The sequence below is a fragment of the Pseudophryne corroboree genome, chromosome 3, assembly GCF_028390025.1.
Source record: "Pseudophryne corroboree isolate aPseCor3 chromosome 3, aPseCor3.hap2, whole genome shotgun sequence".
Classification (NCBI taxonomy): Eukaryota; Metazoa; Chordata; class Amphibia; order Anura; family Myobatrachidae; genus Pseudophryne; species Pseudophryne corroboree.
The window spans coordinates 403,316,658-403,335,022 of record NC_086446.1 but is presented as its reverse complement, the minus strand read 5'-3'; the positions used below and the strand labels follow the sequence as shown (position 1 = coordinate 403,335,022).

The following is an 18,365-nucleotide window of genomic DNA, read 5'->3' as shown; positions in this document are numbered from 1 at the left end:
AAAGATGAGACCACTTTTGGCAGAAAGTGAGGGCGAGTCCTCAACTCTGCCCTATCCATGTGAAAAACCAAGTATGGGCTTTTATGTGATAAAGCCGCCAATTCGGAAACACGTCTTGCCGAAGCTAACGCCAACAACATGACCACCTTCCACGTGAGGTATTTCAACTCCACAGTTTTGAGTGGTTCAAACCAAGGTGACTTGAGGAAACGTAACACCACGTTAAGATCCCAAGGCGCCACCGGAGGCACAAAGGGAGGCTGAATATGCAGCACCCCCTTCACAAAGGTCTGTACTTCAGAAATAGAGGCCAATTCTCTTTGAAAGAAAATGGATAAGGCCGAAATCTGGACCTTTATGGACCCTAATTTTAGGCCCAAAGTCACTCCTGTTTGAAGGAAGTGAAGTTGACGGCCCAAATGGAACTCCTCCGTAGGAGCAGCTCTGGCCTCACACCAAGAAACATATTTCCGCCATATACGGTGATAATGTTTTAACGTCACGCCTTTCCTAGCCTTGATCAGGGTAGGAATGACTTCCCCCGGTAGGATCCGGCGTTCAACCGCCATGCCGTCAAACGCAGCCTCGGTAAGTCTTGGAACAGACAGGGCCCCTGCCGCAGCAGGACCTGCCTTAGAGGAAGAGGCCACGGATCCCCTGTGAGCAACTCTTGCAGCTTCGGATACCAAGTCCTCTGTGGCCAATCCGGAACAATGAGTATTGTTCTGACCCTGCTTCTTCTTATTATTCTCAACACCTTGGGTATGAGAGGAAGAGGAGGAAACACATAGACCGATCTGAACACCAAAGGTGTCACCAGAGCGTCTACCACTACCGCCTGAGGGTCCCTTGACCTGGCGCAATACCGCTTTAGCTTCTTGTTGAGACGGGATGCCATCATGTCGATTTGAGGCAGTCCCCAACGATCCGTGATCTGTGCGAAGACTTCTTGATGAAGTCCCCACTCTCCCGGATGCAGGTCTTGCCTGCTGAGGAAGTCCGCCTCCCAGTTGTCCACCCCCGGGATGAACACCGCTGATAGCGCGCTTACATGGCCTTCCGCCCAGCGTAGAATCCTGGTCGCTTCTGCCATGGCCATTCTGCTCCTTGTTCCGCCCTGGCGGTTTATAGGAGCCACTGCCGTGACATTGTCTGACTGAATCAGAACCGGTTTTCTCTGAAGCAATTCCTCCGCTTGGCGCAGGGCGTTGTATATGGCCCTCAACTCTAGGACGTTGATGTGGAGACAAGACTCTAGGCTTGACCAGAGACCTTGGAAATTTCTTCCCAGTGTCACTGCTCCCCAGCCTCGGAGGCTTGCGTCCGTGGTCACCAGGACCCAGTCCTGAATGCCGAACCTGCGACCTTCTAGTAGGCGAGCACTGTTCAGCCACCACAGGAGAGATACCCTGGTCCTGGGAGACAGGGTGATCCTTTGATGCATTTGTAAATGGGACCCGGACCACTTGTCCAAGAGGTCCCATTGAAAAGTCCTCGCATGGAACCTGCCGAAAGGGATGGCCTCGTAGGAAGCCACCATCTTCCCCAGGACCCGCGTGCACTGATGCACCGAAACCTTTTTTGGTTTTAATAGGTTCCTGACCATGGCTATGAGTTCCTGAACCTTTTCGATCGGAAGAAATCCTTTTTCTAGTCTGTGTCTAGAATCAGCCCCAAAAAGGTCAGACGCGTTGTAGGGACTAGCTGGGACTTCGGTATATTGAGAATCCAGCCGTGTATCTGCAACGTCTTCATATACAGAGACACGCTGTCCAGCAACCTCACCCGAGATCTCGCCTTTATGAGGAGATCGTCCAAGTATGGGATAATTGTGACCCCCTGCCTGCGCAGGAGCACCATCATTTCCGCCATTACCTTGATGAAAATTCTCGGGGCCGTGGAAAGCCCAAACGGCAACGTTCTGAAATTGGTAGTGACAGTCCTGCACTGCAAATCTCAGGAACGCCTGATGCGGGGGGAATATCGGAACATAAAGGTAAGCATCCTTTATGTCCAGGGACACCATCCAACCCCCCCCCCTCCCCAGGCTGGCGATGACCGCCCTGAGTGATTCCATTTTGAACTTGAACCTCTTCAAGTACAGGTTCAGAGATTTCAGGTTTAAAATGGGTCTGACCGAACCGTCCGGTTTCGGGACCACAAACAGGGTTGAGTAATATCCCTCTCCTTGCTGGATATGAGGAACTGTGACAATCACCTGTTGAATAATAAGAATTTACTTACCGATAATTCTATTTCTCATAGTCCGTAGTGGATGCTGGGGACTCCGAAAGGACCATGGGGAATAGCGGCTCCGCAGGAGACTGGGCACAAAGTAAAAGCTTTAGGACTAGCTGGTGTGCACTGGCTCCTCCCCCTATGACCCTCCTCCAAGCCTCAGTTAGGATACTGTGCCCGGACGAGCGTACACAATAAGGAAGGATTTTGAATCCCGGGTAAGACTCATACCAGCCACACCAATCACACCGTACAACTTGTGATCTGAACCCAGTTAACAGCATGATAACAGAAGGAGCCTCTGAAAAGATGGCTCACAACAACAATAACCCGATTTTTGTAACAATAACTATGTACAAGTAATGCAGACAATCCGCACTTGGGATGGGCGCCCAGCATCCACTACGGACTATGAGAAATAGAATTATCGGTAAGTAAATTCTTATTTTCTCTAACGTCCTAGTGGATGCTGGGGACTCCGAAAGGACCATGGGGATTATACCAAAGCTCCCAAACGGGCGGGAGAGTGCGGATGACTCTGCAGCACCGAATGAGAGAACTCCAGGTCCTCCTCAGCCAGGGTATCAAATTTGTAGAATTTAGCAAACGTGTTTGCCCCTGACCAAGTAGCTGCTCGGCAAAGTTGTAAAGCCGAGACCCCTCGGGCAGCCGCCCAAGATGAGCCCACTTTCCGTGTGGAATGGGCTTTTACAGATTTTGGCTGTGGCAGGCCTGCCACAGAATGTGCAAGCTGAATTGTACTACAAATCTAACGAGCAATCGTCTGCTTAGAAGCAGGAGCACCCAGTTTGTTGGGTGCATACAGGATAAACAGCGAGTCAGATTTTCTGACTCCAGCCGTCCTGGAAACATATATTTTCAGGGCCCTGACTACGTCCAGCAACTTGGAATCCTCCAAGTCCCTAGTAGCCGCAGGCACCACAATAGGTTGGTTTAAGTGAAATGCTGAAACCACCTTAGGGAGAAATTGAGGACGAGTCCTCAATTCTGCCCTGTCCGTATGAAAAATTAGGTAAGGGCTTTTATAGGATAAAGCCGCCAATTCTGATACACGCCTGGCTGAAGCCAGGGCTAACAGCATTACCACTTTCCATGTGAGATATTTCAAGTCCACAGTGGTGAGTGGTTCAAACCAATGTGATTTTAGGAATCCCAACACTACATTGAGATCCCAAGGTGCCACTGGAGGCACAAAAGGAGGCTGTATATGCAGTACTCCCTTGACAAACGTCTGAACTTCAGGAACAGAAGCTAGTTCTTTTTGGAAGAATATCGACAGGGCCGAAATTTGAACCTTAATGGACCCTAATTTGAGGCCCATAGACAGTCCTGTTTGCAGGAAATGCAGGAATCGACCCAGTTGAAATTCCTCCGTAGGGGCCTTCCTGGCCTCGCACCACGCAACATATTTACGCCAAATACGGTGATAATGTTGTACGGTAACATCCTTCCTGGCTTTGATCAGGGTAGGGATGACTTCATCCGGAATGCCTTTTTCCTTCAGGATCCGGCGTTCAACCGCCATGCCGTCAAACGCAGCCGCGGTAAGTCTTGGAACAGACATGGTCCCTGCTGGAGCAGGTCCTGTCTTAGAGGTAGAGGCCACGGGTCTTCCGTGAGCATCTCTTGAATTTCCGGGTACCAAGTCCTTCTTGGCCAATCCGGAGCCACGAGTATAGTCTTTACTCCTCTCCTTCTTATGATTCTCAGTACTTTTGGTATGAGAGGAAGAGGAGGGAACACATACACTGACCGGTACACCCACGGTGTTACCAGAGCGTCCACAGCTATTGCCTGAGGGTCCCTTGACCTGGAGCAATATCTGTCCAGTTTTTTGTTGAGGCGAGACGCCATCATGTCCACCTTTGGTTTTTCCCAACGGTTTACAATCATGTGGAAGACTTCTGGGTGAAGTCCCCACTCCCCCGGGTGAAGATCGTGTCTGCTGAGGAAGTCTGCTTCCCAGTTGTCCACTCCCGGAATGAACACTGCGGAAAATCATGTGATAGCACTTATCACATGATTTTCCGCCCAGCGAAGAATCCTTGCCTCTTCCGTCATTGCCCTCCTGCTTCTTGTGCCGCCCTGTCTGTTTACGTGGGCGACTGCCGTGATGTTGTCCGACTGGATCAATACTGGCTGACCCTGAAGCAGAGGCCTTGCCTAACTTAGGGCATTGTAAATGGCCCTTAGTTCCAGGATATTTATGTGAAGTGACGTTTCCATGCTTGACCACAAGCCCTGGAAATTTTTTCCCTGTGTGACTGCTCCCCAGCCTCTCAGGCTGGCATCCGTGGTCACCAGGACCCAATCCTGAATGCCGAATCTGCGGCCCTCTAGGAGATGAGCACTCTGTAACCACCACAGGAGAGACACCCTTGTCCTTGGAGACAGGGTTATCCGCTGATGCATTTGAAGATGCGATCCGGACCATTTGTCTAGCAGATCCAACTGAAAAGTTCTTGCGTGGAATCTGCCGAATGGAATCGCTTCGTAAGAAGCCACCATCTTTCCCAGGACCCTTGTGCACTGATGCACTGACACCTGGCCTGGTCTTAGGAGTTTCCTGACTAGGTCGGATAACTCCCTGGCTTTCTCTTCCGGGAGAAACACCTTTTTCTGTACTGTGTCCAGAATCATCCCTAGGAACAGCAGACGTGTCGTCGGAATCAGCTGCGATTTTGGAATATTTAGAATCCATCCGTGCTGTCGTAGTACTATTTGAGATAGTGCTACTCCGACCTCTAACTGTTCTCTGGACCGTGCCCTTATCAGGAGATCGTCCAAGTAAGGGATAATTAAGACGCCTTTTCTTCGAAGAAGAATCATCATTTCGGCCATTACCTTGGTAAAGACCCGGGTTGCCGTGGACAATCCAAACGGCAGCGTCTGAAACTGATAGTGACAGTTCTGTACCACAAACCTGAGGTACCCTTGGTGAGAAGGGCAAATTGGGACATGGAGGTAAGCATCCTTGATGTCCAGAGACACCATGTAGTCACCTTCTTCCAGGTTCGCTATCACTGCTCTGAGTGACTCCATCTTGAACTTGAACCTTTTTATGTAAGTGTTCAAGGCTTTCAGATTTAAAATGGGTCTCACCGAGCCGTCCGGCTTCGGTACCACAAACAGCGTGGAGTAATACCCCTTTCCCTGTTGTAGGAGGGGTACCTTGATTATCACTTGCTGGGAATACAGCTTGTGAATGGCTTCCAATACCGCCTCCCTGTCGTGGGTAGACGTTGGTAAAGCAGACTTCAGGAACCGGCGAGGGGGAGACGTCTCGAATTCCAATTTGTACCCCTGAGATACTACCTGCAGGATCCAGGGGTCCACTTGCGAGTGAGCCCACTGTGCGCGGAAATTCTTGAGACGGGCCCCCACCGTGCCTGAGTCCGCTTGTAAGGCCCCAGCGTCATGCTGAGGACTTGGCAGAAGTGGGGGAGGGCTTCTGTTCGTGGGAAGAAGCTGTCTGTTGCAGTCTTTTTCCCCTTCCTCTGCCCCGGGGCAGATATGAGTGGCCTTTTGCCCGCTTGCCCTTATGGGGACGAAAGGACTGAGCCTGAAAAGACGGTATCTTTTTCTGCTGCGAGGTGACTTGGGGTAAAAAGGTGGATTTCCCAGCCGTTGCCGTGGCCACCAGGTCCGATAGACCGCCCCCAAATAACTCCTCCCCTTTATACGGCAATACTTCCATATCCCGTTTGGAATCCGCATCCCCTGACCACTGTCGCGTCCATAATCCTCTTCTGGCAGAAATGGACATCGCACTTACTCTTGATGCCAGAGTGCAAATGTCTCTCTGTGCATCTCGCATATATAGGAATGCATCCTTTAAATGCTCTATAGTCAATAATATATTGTCCCTGTCCAGGGTATCAATATTTTCAGTCAGGGAATCCGACCAAGCCACCCCAGCACTGCACATCCAGGCTGAGGCGATTGCTGGTCGCAGTATAACACCAGTATGAGTGTATATACTTTTAAGGATATTTTCCAGCCTCCTATCTGCTGGCTCCTTAAGGGCGGCCGTTTCTGGAGACGGTAACGCCACTTGTTTTGATAAGCGTGTGAGCGCCTTATCCACCCTAGGGGGTGTTTCCCAACGAGCCCTAACCTCTGGTGGGAAGGGATATAGTGCCAATAATTTTTTAGAAATTAGCAGTTTTTTGTCGGGGGTAACCCACGCTTCATCACACACTTCATTCAATTCATCTGATTCAGGAAAAACTACGGGTAGTTTTTTCACACCCCACATAATACCCCTTTTTGTGGTACTTGCAGTATCAGAGATGTGCAAAACCTCCTTCATTGCCGTGATCATGTAACGTGTGGCCCTACTGGAAAATACGTTTGTTTCTTCACCGTCGACACTGGAGTCAGTGTCTGTGTCTGGGTCCGTGTCGACCCACTGAGGTAACGGGCGTTTAATAGCCCCTGACGGTGTTTGAGACGCCTGGACAGGCACTAACTGAGCTGCCGGCTGTCTCATGTCGTCAACAGTTTTCTGTAACGTGCCGACACTGTCACGTAATTCCTTAATTACGGCCATCCATTCAGGTGTCGACTCCCTAGGGGGTGACATCACCATTATAGGCAATTGCTCCGCCTCCACATCATTTTCCTCCTCATACATGTCGACACACACGTACCGACACCCAGCACACACACAGGGAATGCTCTGATAGAGGACAGGACCGACTTAGCCCCTTGGGGAGACAGAGGGAGAGTTTGCCAGCACACACCAGAGCGCTATATATGTATAGGGACAACCTTACAATAAGTGTCTATCCCTTATAGCTGCTTATATCTGTTATTTTGCCAAATAAGTGCCCCCCTCTCTTTTTTACCCTGTTTCTGTAGTTGCAGGATGCAGGGGAGATTCTGGGAGCCTTCCTACCAGCGGAGCTGTGTGGGAAAAATGGCGCTGTGTGCTGAGGAGATAGGCCCGGCCCCCTTCACGGCGGGCTCTTCTCCCGCTTTTTTCTGGAAAACTGGCAGGGGTTAAATACATCCATATAGCCCAGGAGCTATATGTGATGTATTTTTTGCCAAATAAGGTAAATTCATTGCTTCCCAGGGCGCCCCCCCCAGCGCCCTGTACCCTCAGTGACCGAAGTGTGAAGTGTGCTGAGAGCAATGGCGCACAGCTGCAGTGCTGTGCGCTACCTTATGAAGACAGGAAAGTCTTCTGCCGCCGATTTATGGACCTCTTCTTGCTTCAGCATCTGTAAGGGGGCCGGCGGCGCGGCTCCGGGACCCATCCATGGCTGGGCCTGTGATCGTCCCTCTGGAGCTAATGTCCAGTAGCCTAAGAAGCCCAATCCACTCTGCACGCAGGTGAGTTCGCTTCTTCTCCCCTTAGTCCCTCGATGCAGTGAGCCTGTTGCCAGCAGGTCTCACTGAAAATAAAAAACCTATTTAAACTTTTACTCTAAGCAGCTCAGGAGAGCCACCTAGATTGCACCCTTCTCGTTCGGGCACAAAATCTTAACTGGGGCTTGGAGGAGGGTCATAGGGGGAGGAGCCAGTGCACACCAGCTAGTCCTAAAGCTTTTACTTTGTGCCCAGTCTCCTGCGGAGCCGCTATTCCCCATGGTCCTTTCGGAGTCCCCAGCATCCACTAGGACGTTAGAGAAATACAATTTTGTATGCTGCGGGGGGACATAAGGAAAGAAATTTGACTTACCAGCCGTAGAGACAAGATCCGAGAGGCCGTCTCCAAACAACTCCACCCCTTTGTAAGGCAAGGACTTTATATGCCGCTTTGAATCGGCATCTCCCGTCCACTGTCGGGTCCACAAGAGCCGCCTAGCAGAAATAGACATAGCATTTATTCTGGAGCTTAATAAACAAATGTCTCTCTGAGCATCCCTCATATACAAGGCAGCATCTCTGATATGCTCTATGGTCATATGAATGGCATCCCTATCTAAGGTGTCAATTTCCGTAGATAAGGAATCTGCCCATGCCACAACCGCACTACAAACCCAGGCCGACGCCATAGCCGGTCGAGCAATAGTACCGGAATGATTGTAAATGTGCTTTAAGGTAATTTCCTGCCTGCGATCAGCAGGTTCCTTGAGGGAAGCCGTATCGTGAGAAGGCAGTGCCACCTTTTTGGACAAACGTGTCAGCGCCTTGTCAACTTTTGGCGAAGATTCCCAGCGTATCCTATCAGTTTGTGGAAAAGGATACGCCATGAGAATCCTTTTGGGAACTTGTGGTCTCCTATCCGGAGATTCCCAAGCCTTTTCGCACAAGTCACTTAATTCAAATGAGGATGGAAAAGTGACTTCAGGCTTTTTCCCTTTATACATGTGTACCCTCGTGTCAGGGACAGGGGGTTCCTCAGTAATATGCAAAACCTCTTTAATGGCAATAATCATGTACCGTATACCCTTTGCCACCTTTGGCTGTAATTTTGCATCTTCATAGTCGACACTAGAGTCAGTATCTGTGTCATCGATCTGGGATATGTTGCGCTTCTTCGACCCCGAAGGACCTGGCGCCCCAGGGACAGGCATGGACTGGCTACCTGACTGATCCCTAGCTTCTGCCTTGTCTAACCTTTTATGCAATAGATTGACATTTGCATTCAAGACATTCAGCATATCCACCCATTCCGGTGTCGGCGTTGCCGACGGCGACATGACATTCAAGCACTCCCCCTCCACATTAAGTGAGCCTTCCTCGTCAAACATGTCGACACACGCGTATCGACACACTTCACACACACAGGGAACCCCTTTCCTGAAGACAGTATCCCTGTCAAGGCCCTTTGGAGAGACAGAGAGAGAGTATGCCAGCACACACCCCAGCGCAATGACCCTGGAGACCAACACAAAATGTTTTTCCCCAGCAGTGCTGTATAATATGTAAACCGACAATTATGTGCCCCCCCCCCTCTCTTTTAAGCACCCTTTCACCGTGTGTAAGCAGGGGAGAGTCCGGGGTGCTTCCTCTCAGCAGTGCAGTGGAGAGAAAATGGCGCTGGTGAGTGCTGAGGGAGAAGCCCCGCCCCCTCGGCGGCGGGCTTCTGTCCCGCTCAAACTTAGTAAAATATGGCGGGGGGCTCTTTTATATACATGTACAGAGCCCACCTGTACATGTATATAGTCTTTTTGCCATGTAGAGGTTTATATTGCTGCCCAGGGCGCCCCCTCCTGCGCCCTGCACCCTTACAGTGACCGGAGTATGTGAGGTGTATGGGAGTGAAGCTGAAGGCTTCTGCCGCCTGACGACTTCTGTCTTCTGTACTTCTAGCTCTGTGAGGAGAACGGCGGCGCGGCTCCGGGGGTGGACGCCCAGTAAGAACCTGCGTTCACCCCCTCTGGAGCTAATGGTGTCCAGTAGCCGAGGAAGCAGAGCCTATCTTTGACAAGAAGGTCTGCTCCTCTCTCCTCAGTCCCTCGATGCAGGGAGCCTGTTGCCAGCAGTGCTCCCTGTGAAAAAGTAGTAAAAAGGTAGAAAAAAATCCAAACAAAAATGCTTCTAAGCAGAGAACTCTGGAGAGCTCTCTGCAGTGCACCCATCTTGCTCTGGACACAGTGTAAAACTGAGGTCTGGAGAAGGGGCATAGAGGGAGGAGCCAGTGCACACCCAGAGTCCAAAGCTTTCTTAGAGTGCCCTATCTCATGCGGAGACCGTCTATTCCCCATGGTCCTTACGGAGTCCCAGCATCCTCAAGGACGTTAGAGAAATATTATTTCCCCTGGAATAGTGCCAGTGTATTGCTTTGTATATAGTTACACCCCTGTATACTAGACTGCAAGAAGAAATCTAATTAGTTTTACATAACATATTAGTTCAGTCTGCTGGCAGGTATGCCTCACTAATCAAGACATGGCTGATCCAAATTAAACACGTAGCATTGGATCTGTGCCTAGGTGAGGCAGTGCCTGTTAATGACACACCCAGTGACACAGACAGACAGGATGACAGACAAGTGCTGTGTTAGTGAGACAGCTGGAAAATGATTAACACACAGATGTCTGCCCATACAGGTGAAATACCTGGGGATGTTCTCGCTTTGCTTTCTCCTGCTTGTTTCCCTGTTAAAAACCCAGATACACAAACATTATTCAGTAGCTTTACAGCCAAGAAACAGGGAGAACACCAACAAAGCCACATCCCAGAAGCAGATATTACACCTGCTTCCTGGGATTTAGGCATTAGAATACTTCAACAATAATCTGTTTCTGAAATTCTGCTGGAAACTGTAAATATTAAGGGAAGTAGGCTTAAGCATTTGGATCTCCTGTAAACCTGGTACACAAGGCAAAGCGAGACATTATGGGTGGAATTCAAATGTTCGAAAAGTTGGTTAGGTGTCTGTTTTTTCCTGTCTATTAGATAGGAAAAAATAGACTCCCAACTGACTTTTCAAACATTTGAATCTCTCCCTATGAGAACGTTGTTAAATTGTCAGGGACTGACCAATGCCATTAATACACCTGGTGCAAACAGAAATGAGTGCTCCTACATCTGCAATGTAAGTAAATGAAACAATATACTTCCATGGGCCTTGCGTCACACCTGCCCCAGTCAGGGCAAGCATTTCAGGACTACCGATGTCATGATCCATCAACATCAGTTCTGGCCATGCATCAGGCTTGTCGCATGCAAATCATGCAACTGATCTAATTTATGCAAGGCGCACCGCAGGGCTTGCCTAAGTCAAGTATTTTATCAGGACTAGACCAATCATAATTCCCAGAGAACCTGCTGAAATACTGGCTTGGTCTCCATGGTTACATATTACCTGCACACTTGGGCAGAGTCTCTTGCTTGGAGGTGACATTCTGCTTGTTCCATCACATATAACTTCTTCTCTTCCCAGATGCTTTAGCACAATGCACTTTTTCAGGGAATAGTTCCTAAAAAGATGCAGCAGTTATATAATATATATATATTAATATATTAATATATATATATATATATATATATATATATATTATGATTATTATTATTACTAAATGTCTTATATTAATGCTAATCATTATAAATATGACCAAAGGCACCCTCAAACTCAGATATTAAAAAAAATGGGAACAGAGTCAGACAGGATTCACTTTACAATTACACCAAAATACTTAAATAAATTGAAAACTAAAAACAAATACAGGGTTTGGTTAAAGAACAATGTGGGTAATACTTGTAAAGTACTGTGCAAAAACTTTGACCGTATTAGGATCAAAAGCAATATTATATATATATATATATATATATATATATATATATACATATACATACACACACACACATATATATATACATACACACACACACACACACACATATATATATATATATATATATATATACACACATACACACACACATATATATATATATATATACACACATATACGTACATACATACATACATATATATATATATATATATATATATATATACATACACACACACACACACACACACACACACACACACACACACACACATATATTGCACATTGACAGGAAATGTTTATTTGGGCTTTTTATTGCTGCCAAAAGGAGGGTCAAACGTTTATTAAACGATACTTTTTCCACCCTGCACTGTGAATATTTACACAGCATTCAATACAGACATCGAATGTAGAATTGTGTGTTTATTAGGTTAAGATGACATGTTTATTGCAAACTGGCGAGTAGTCGCCTACTCTCCCGCAAGCTGCGCGAGACTCCCGATTACTCCGGCAGTCTCCTGCACCCACAGAAGAGTGGCCAGATCTCCCACGTCCCATCTGCTTTATAATGAAGTGGGCATGAAGAGGAAATTATACAGGGAATACCGGTGCCAGATAGAGGGGTGGGGCTAAATGGCATGGATTTGTGTAATTTAGCCCCTCCTGTGGACCCACAAATTGCAACATTTGGGAGGCAGGACCTAGTGACGTGACAGCCCGCCCCCGAGGTTGTAAGCTGCGTCTCCTCACCGAGCTACTCCCGGAGACTAGATTTAAAGAAATAGGCAACTATATTCACAGCTCTGATCCATTTAGGCATGGACTCCACAAGGCCTCTGAAGATGTCCTGTGGTTACTGGCACCAAGATATTAGCAGCAGATCTTTTGAGTCAGGGTTTCCCAAACTCGGTCCCCAAGCAGCACTAACAGTCCAGGGTTTTAAGGATATTCATGCTTGTGCACAGATGGAATAATCTGGCTGAGGTACTAATTAAGTTACCTGTGCTTAAGGATTGAGGACCGAGTTTGGGAACCACTGCCTTCAGTCCTATAAGTTTCGGGGTGGGACCTCCATAGCTCAGACTTGTTTTCCCAGCACATCCCACAGATGCTTGTTTGGAATGAGATCTGGGAAATTTGGAGGTCAAGTTTACACCTTGAATTCTGTCATGTTCCTCAAACAATTCCTGTAGAACTTTTGCAGTATGACAGGGCGCATTATCCTGCTGAAAGAGGCTACTGTCATCAGGGAATACCACTGCCATGAAGGGGTGCACTTGGACTGCAACAATGTTTAGGTAGGTGTTATGTTTCAAAGTAACATCCACATGAATGCCAGGACCCAAGGTTTCCCAGCAGAACATTGCCTCTGCTAGCTTGCCTTCTTCCCCATGTAAAAAACGCACACGCACCAAGCCATCCACATGATAATGTGAAAGAAATCGTGATTCCTCAGACCAGGCCACCTTCTTCTATTGCTTCATGGTCCAGTTCTATCGCTTATGTGCCCATTGTAGGCACTTTTGGCAATGGACAGGGGTCAGTATGACCAGTCTGCAGATAGACAGCCCCATACACAGCAATATTTGATGCACTGTGTTTTCTGACGCCTTTCTATCATAGCCAGCATTGACTTTTCCAACAATCTGTGCTGTAGCTCTTCTGTGGGATAGGACCTGATGGGCTAGCCTTTGCTCATCAATAAGCCTTGGGTGTCCATGACACTATTGCAGGTTCACCAGTTGTCCTCCTTGGATCACTTTTGGTAGACACTAAGCACTGCATAATGGGAACACCCCGCAGTACTTACCATTTGCATATGCTCTAACCAAAATCATTTTACCATCACAATTTGGGGTCTATTCGTGAAGCAGTGAAAAGGATGGAGAAGTGAGCCAGTGGAGAAGTTGCCTATTGCAACCAATCACCATTGAAGTAACATTTATAATTTGCATACTCTACAATTGTACGGAACAGCTGATTGGTTGCCATAGGCAACTTCTCCACAGGTTCACTTCTCCACTCTTTTCATTGCTTCGTGAATAGACCCCAAAGTCCCTTGTCAAAATAGTTAGAACCTTATGCTTGTCCATTTCTCCTGCTTCCAACACATAAACTTCAAGAATTGACTGACAAATCCCACCCATTGTAATGAGATAATCAATGCTATTCACTTTACCTGTCAGTGGTTTTAATGTTATGGCTGATCAGTGAACATCTAAAATGCTAATAAACTAGAAAGATTACTCAGTGTCGTAATAAAAAGATATTAAGCCACATTTGGGTTCTGTGAACTACATAAAAGGGTTGCATTTGCAGGCAGCCGTAGAAGCCAAATTATGCTGCGTTATGCTAATACTACCCCATGCTACTGGGAGATTCTGTTGACCTTATCTGAGATCTGTAAGTACTGCCCATTATTATTATACCAGCTGCTACAACCACCATCATTAGTATTGGCATTTGCACCAGCCCCATGCTACTGCAAGAGATGCTTCAGAAACAGGCTTCCTTGTCCATGAATCAGAAGCGCATGGAGCTTTAGATACACGCCCACGACACAAGTCAGGGCAGTTTTATGCGATTGCACTGTCACTACCTATTTCCCACCCCAAAATGCTAGATTTCATGGTAAGACAGATCCAATTTCACATCTATCCATCTGCTGTATACAAACTCATAACTAAAAATTACTACAAGGCAGACCAGGCTCTCAGTTATTATACCAATGACACCAGGGACAATAGGCTGCACAGTAGAGGAAGGAGGAAGCGTGCAGCTCCCGTCTACTAAAAGCTGCTAGTGATTTCCCTGGGGAGGAAGGTGTGTATAATAACTGCTTCACTTACTTTTCTTCACACTTCTTCAGTGCCTCATCTGCAATCAGTTTCAGGTTAATCAATTTGTCCCCACGGAAAAAGCCATCTGTAGAAACAGACAGTACTGTTTTAATAAAGGTACATTTACTTACCTGGGCAGGGACACGCATAGAATAGGAGTTCAAAAAAGAAAAGCCTGTAAAATCATTAAAACTGCTTGGAGCGAACTCGCTTTGACTGAAAAACGCAATGCACAGACCGGTATACTGGGAGCAAAAAAAGTGGGGTTCTCAGGTACCACAGGGCAAGTATGGCCTCAGTGTTTGAGTATATACTACTACATATAAAAACATGTATTTTTTATCAAACTGAAAAAAACATTATTTTGAAAACCAATGTGGCACATTATGGGCCTTATTCAGCAAGAGCCACTAATGTGATGCGATCGCATTGTGACCTTTTTACGCCCAGTGTGCACGTGCAGGTCCAGATCTAAACGCGCGCAGGCCGACCAATGTGATCGCATCGCATTGATACGAATGCCTCTGCCTGATTGACAGGCAGAGGCGTTTGCAGGACTGGTCAGGGATGGCCACCCAGTGCTGCAGGGGTGTTGACACGGCATTGCGCAGGTGTGGTTTTACAAATGGGGACGGATTCAAGGTGACCACATGCGTCACAAGCGATGCAAAACATGGCGACAGCCGGACGGCCTTCGCAGCCAGGCTGCGGAGGCAGGGGGCTTGCCTTATTAGCGATACAATGGCAATTGAATTGCGATCACATTGCTGGTGTTCATCATCAGCATGCTGGGTGGTCTTGCCCTGTGCTGGGTGGCTCCCAGCATGTGATAGCAAGCAGTTGCAGTTCTGTTATTTTGGCAAAACTGCACCTGAAGCAGAATAACACGGTTTCCCTGTGAATGTCAAATACAAGATTCTTGGTTAACAGTACAGCATTCAAATGCACTCAAGTTATACCACTTTTCCTCAAAGTAGAGTTTTCAAACCTCTCTCTCACTATGCAGGATATCCAGTTACCCACGGTACATTACCACGGGTAATGATATGGCCCTAAGCTATCCTATGAGGCACTGCAGCCCTGGCTCCTTGCAGCTCCGATTCCGCTCCTCTGTCACATGACCCCTGCCTGGCCGAGGCCTCCAGGATGGGTGTAGAGACACGAGTGCCGGGTCACGGGGCTCATTGCAGACTCCCGGGCATCCTTCCTGCTGCGGGAGGCAGGGGGCACTGAATATGTTGCAGTGAAGGTGGAGCCAGATATAAAATGTGCAGAAAGATTTAGGGGCATATTTATTAACATTATCCTTTTCACATTATTTTAGTTTCACTCAAATGTATTAAAAGGATTTTAGAGCAGTTTTTCGTGAAAAACTGCTCCAATCCCTTTAATTCACTTTTTTTTAGTAACCCACATCACATTTCCCATACTTATAATGGTAAATGCGATCTGATCAATCAAATTTACGGAAAAAAAAAATGTAAAAAATGCAGTGTGATCACCTATGTTTGTCCGATGGACACACAAGCTGATCACCTTCAAAAAAAATCCCCCCCCCCCCCCGAAAAAAATCATAATTGCCCGTCCAGGAGCCGGTGATCAGTGCTTCGGTGAACGCTACCGGAGACCAGGACTTCCTGCTGCTGTGCTGTGACTCCTGTGCAATAAAGTGATGCTGCAAAGCTGCACCAGGGGTCAGCTGCACTTTACAGCACCATGGGTCACACACAGCAGCAGGAACCGGCGCCTGTCAGCCTCCTGGGAGCAGTGGTCACCGGCTCCTGGGATTGGTAAGTATAATTACCGGTGGGGGTCTCCGCGCATTGCGGGGGTAGTCACCACCGTGGGGGGATAAATCCGGCGGCAGACGTAACGACGGACAGCGGCGCATGCCCAGCAGGGCATCGGGGTATTTTTTTAATGCTGCAGAAGGCATTCACAGGGACAGAGCTTTCTCACAAGCTCTGTCCCTGCATGCAATAATTGATACATCCATGCGATGTACTCAGTTATTGCATTGCGAGTTTGGCTGATATCACAGCACATCCGCATCGGAGGGTGCGGATGGTGATAAATCGGCCCCTTAGAGTTGGGAGGGGCATATCAAAACTCAAATCTAAATTGCAATGTAAAAATAAAACTGTAAAGTAATTGTGGGATACTATACATGTAAAAGCAGCCAGTATTTACCCTGCATGCAAAAACAAATTAATGTATTTGCACCCATTGCACTGCAACTTAGCTTGTTTAATTCACTAAGAGACACCTATCTTGTTCCCTGCTGTAAAGATATCTGATTGAAGCATTGGCTTGGATTTGTTTTCCACCCCCTAGCAGTGCATCAAACACCACTTCAAGACAGCGCTGCTTCTACACTTTGCTGAGACTGTATGTGATATAGCATTAAGCAACTTGCTATGCCATATTTCTCTATTTAAATGGCAATAATGGGATCTATCCCCTGCATTAAGCTAGGTACACACTAGTGCGACCAGCAATTGTGCCGATGTGCGTGGTGATTACCCTTTGTATCGGGTGATTGATATTAATGAGCAATCAGTGTTCCATCCCTCATTAATATGCAATGCACTGCATGCGAGGTCCTGTGATTGGCCGTGCTGCACAGCCAATCACACGACCTCACATGCAGTGCAGTTCAGTGCATATTAATGAGGAACACCCATCAAAGTGTGAAATCGGACAAACACTGCATGATACAGACTATTTGTTGTTCAGACTCGCCCTGATTTGACAAATTTGCATGATATCATGCAAGTGTGTACTCAGCTTTAGACTACAATTTAACTTATTAAACGATTTTTTTCATTTAGAGGTTTCCGGGACATTATAGGAATATTCCACACAGTAAACTAATTTTTAGTTGCTTCATGTCACCTAATCTATTATTATCTTTATTGAAAATCTGTGTAATTTACCACAAATATTGCAGGCACACTAACTGCAGTAGTATGTTTCCCAATACTTACCATCTCAGACTATTGTACAGTACATGTTACATGTATCCAGAGACAATTGTAAAGATACTGTTGTACTGTATATTGCTTCTTATGTTTAGAGATTGTAAGCTTGCGAGCAGGGCCTTCCTATCACTATGTCTGTCTGTCTGTTTTTGCCCAGTTTTGTTCTATTACTGTTGTTCTATCTGCCTTCTCGCCCAACTCTGAATTATCACCTCAGTGCTTTAAATTAAACAGGCAACCATTAAAAAAATATTTTTATGTCATTATTAATCTTAACATTTTAGCTAAAGCAGTACTGCACAATTGTATTTTTCCATCATTCTGCCTTTCCCTCAAAGTCAGTGTGAACAAAAAATGATCTTGCTATAGGGAATAGTAATCCCTTAACCCTTAGTATACCAAGGGGAGTCTTCTGAGGACCCCAGAATGTTATTTTTTGGGATCCTGCCGTATCTATAGCAACTATTTTACTCCTGATTTTTCTGTGTGTCCCGCATCGGATTAAGATAAATACTGTGTAATTAGGCTTAGAAAATGTTCCTTTCAAAAGAATGTAAATAATGAAAAACACTATACTACGTTACAAATGCAGAACGTTTTATATGTGAGAAACGTAGGAAAACAACCACCACCGTGACATGTGCTAAGGACTGTAGTGATGGAAACACATGAATAGTGATGTATTGTTACCGTAGTAAAATGATAAAACCTTTTTACAAGAATATACAGTATCCAATCGGATGTAAAAATGGGGTGGTCTTCAGTATGCCGACTGACAAGATCCCGGCGCACAGTATACCAGCGCCGGGATCCTGACAGCCGGCATACCGACACTTATTCTCCCTCGTGGGGGTCCACAACCCCCCTGGAGGGAGAATAAAATAGCGTGGCACGCGTAGCGCGCCACCGTGTCCGTAGCGTGGCGAGCCTGCAAGGGGCTCATTTGCGCTCGCCACAGTCGGTAAGCCGGCGGTCGGGGTCCCGGCGCCGGTATGCTGGTCGCCGGGAGCCCGACCGCCGGCATACCATACTGAACCCATAAAAATGTACACACTGTAATGAAGAAGAATATATGGCTTTTATTGGCTAAC

At 47.0% G+C, this 18,365-nt stretch overlaps 1 protein-coding gene across 2 annotated transcripts in view; it reads right to left on the bottom strand.

Moving 5' to 3' along the window:
• ACSS2 (acyl-CoA synthetase short chain family member 2) overlaps positions 1 to 18,365 on the bottom strand; it is a 114,125-nt gene that overhangs the window by 38,173 nt on the left and 57,587 nt on the right. Inside the window, exons 6-8 of one of the 2 annotated variants that reach the window (XM_063960137.1) lie at positions 14,303 to 14,378; positions 11,024 to 11,138; positions 10,275 to 10,313 (exon numbers count right to left, since the gene is read on the bottom strand). In XM_063960137.1, coding sequence (XP_063816207.1) covers positions 10,275 to 10,313; positions 11,024 to 11,138; positions 14,303 to 14,378 — 230 coding nt within the window. The remainder of the gene's footprint in view (positions 1 to 10,274; positions 10,314 to 11,023; positions 11,139 to 14,302; positions 14,379 to 18,365) is intronic. The other variant, XM_063960138.1, reaches the window with a different exon arrangement.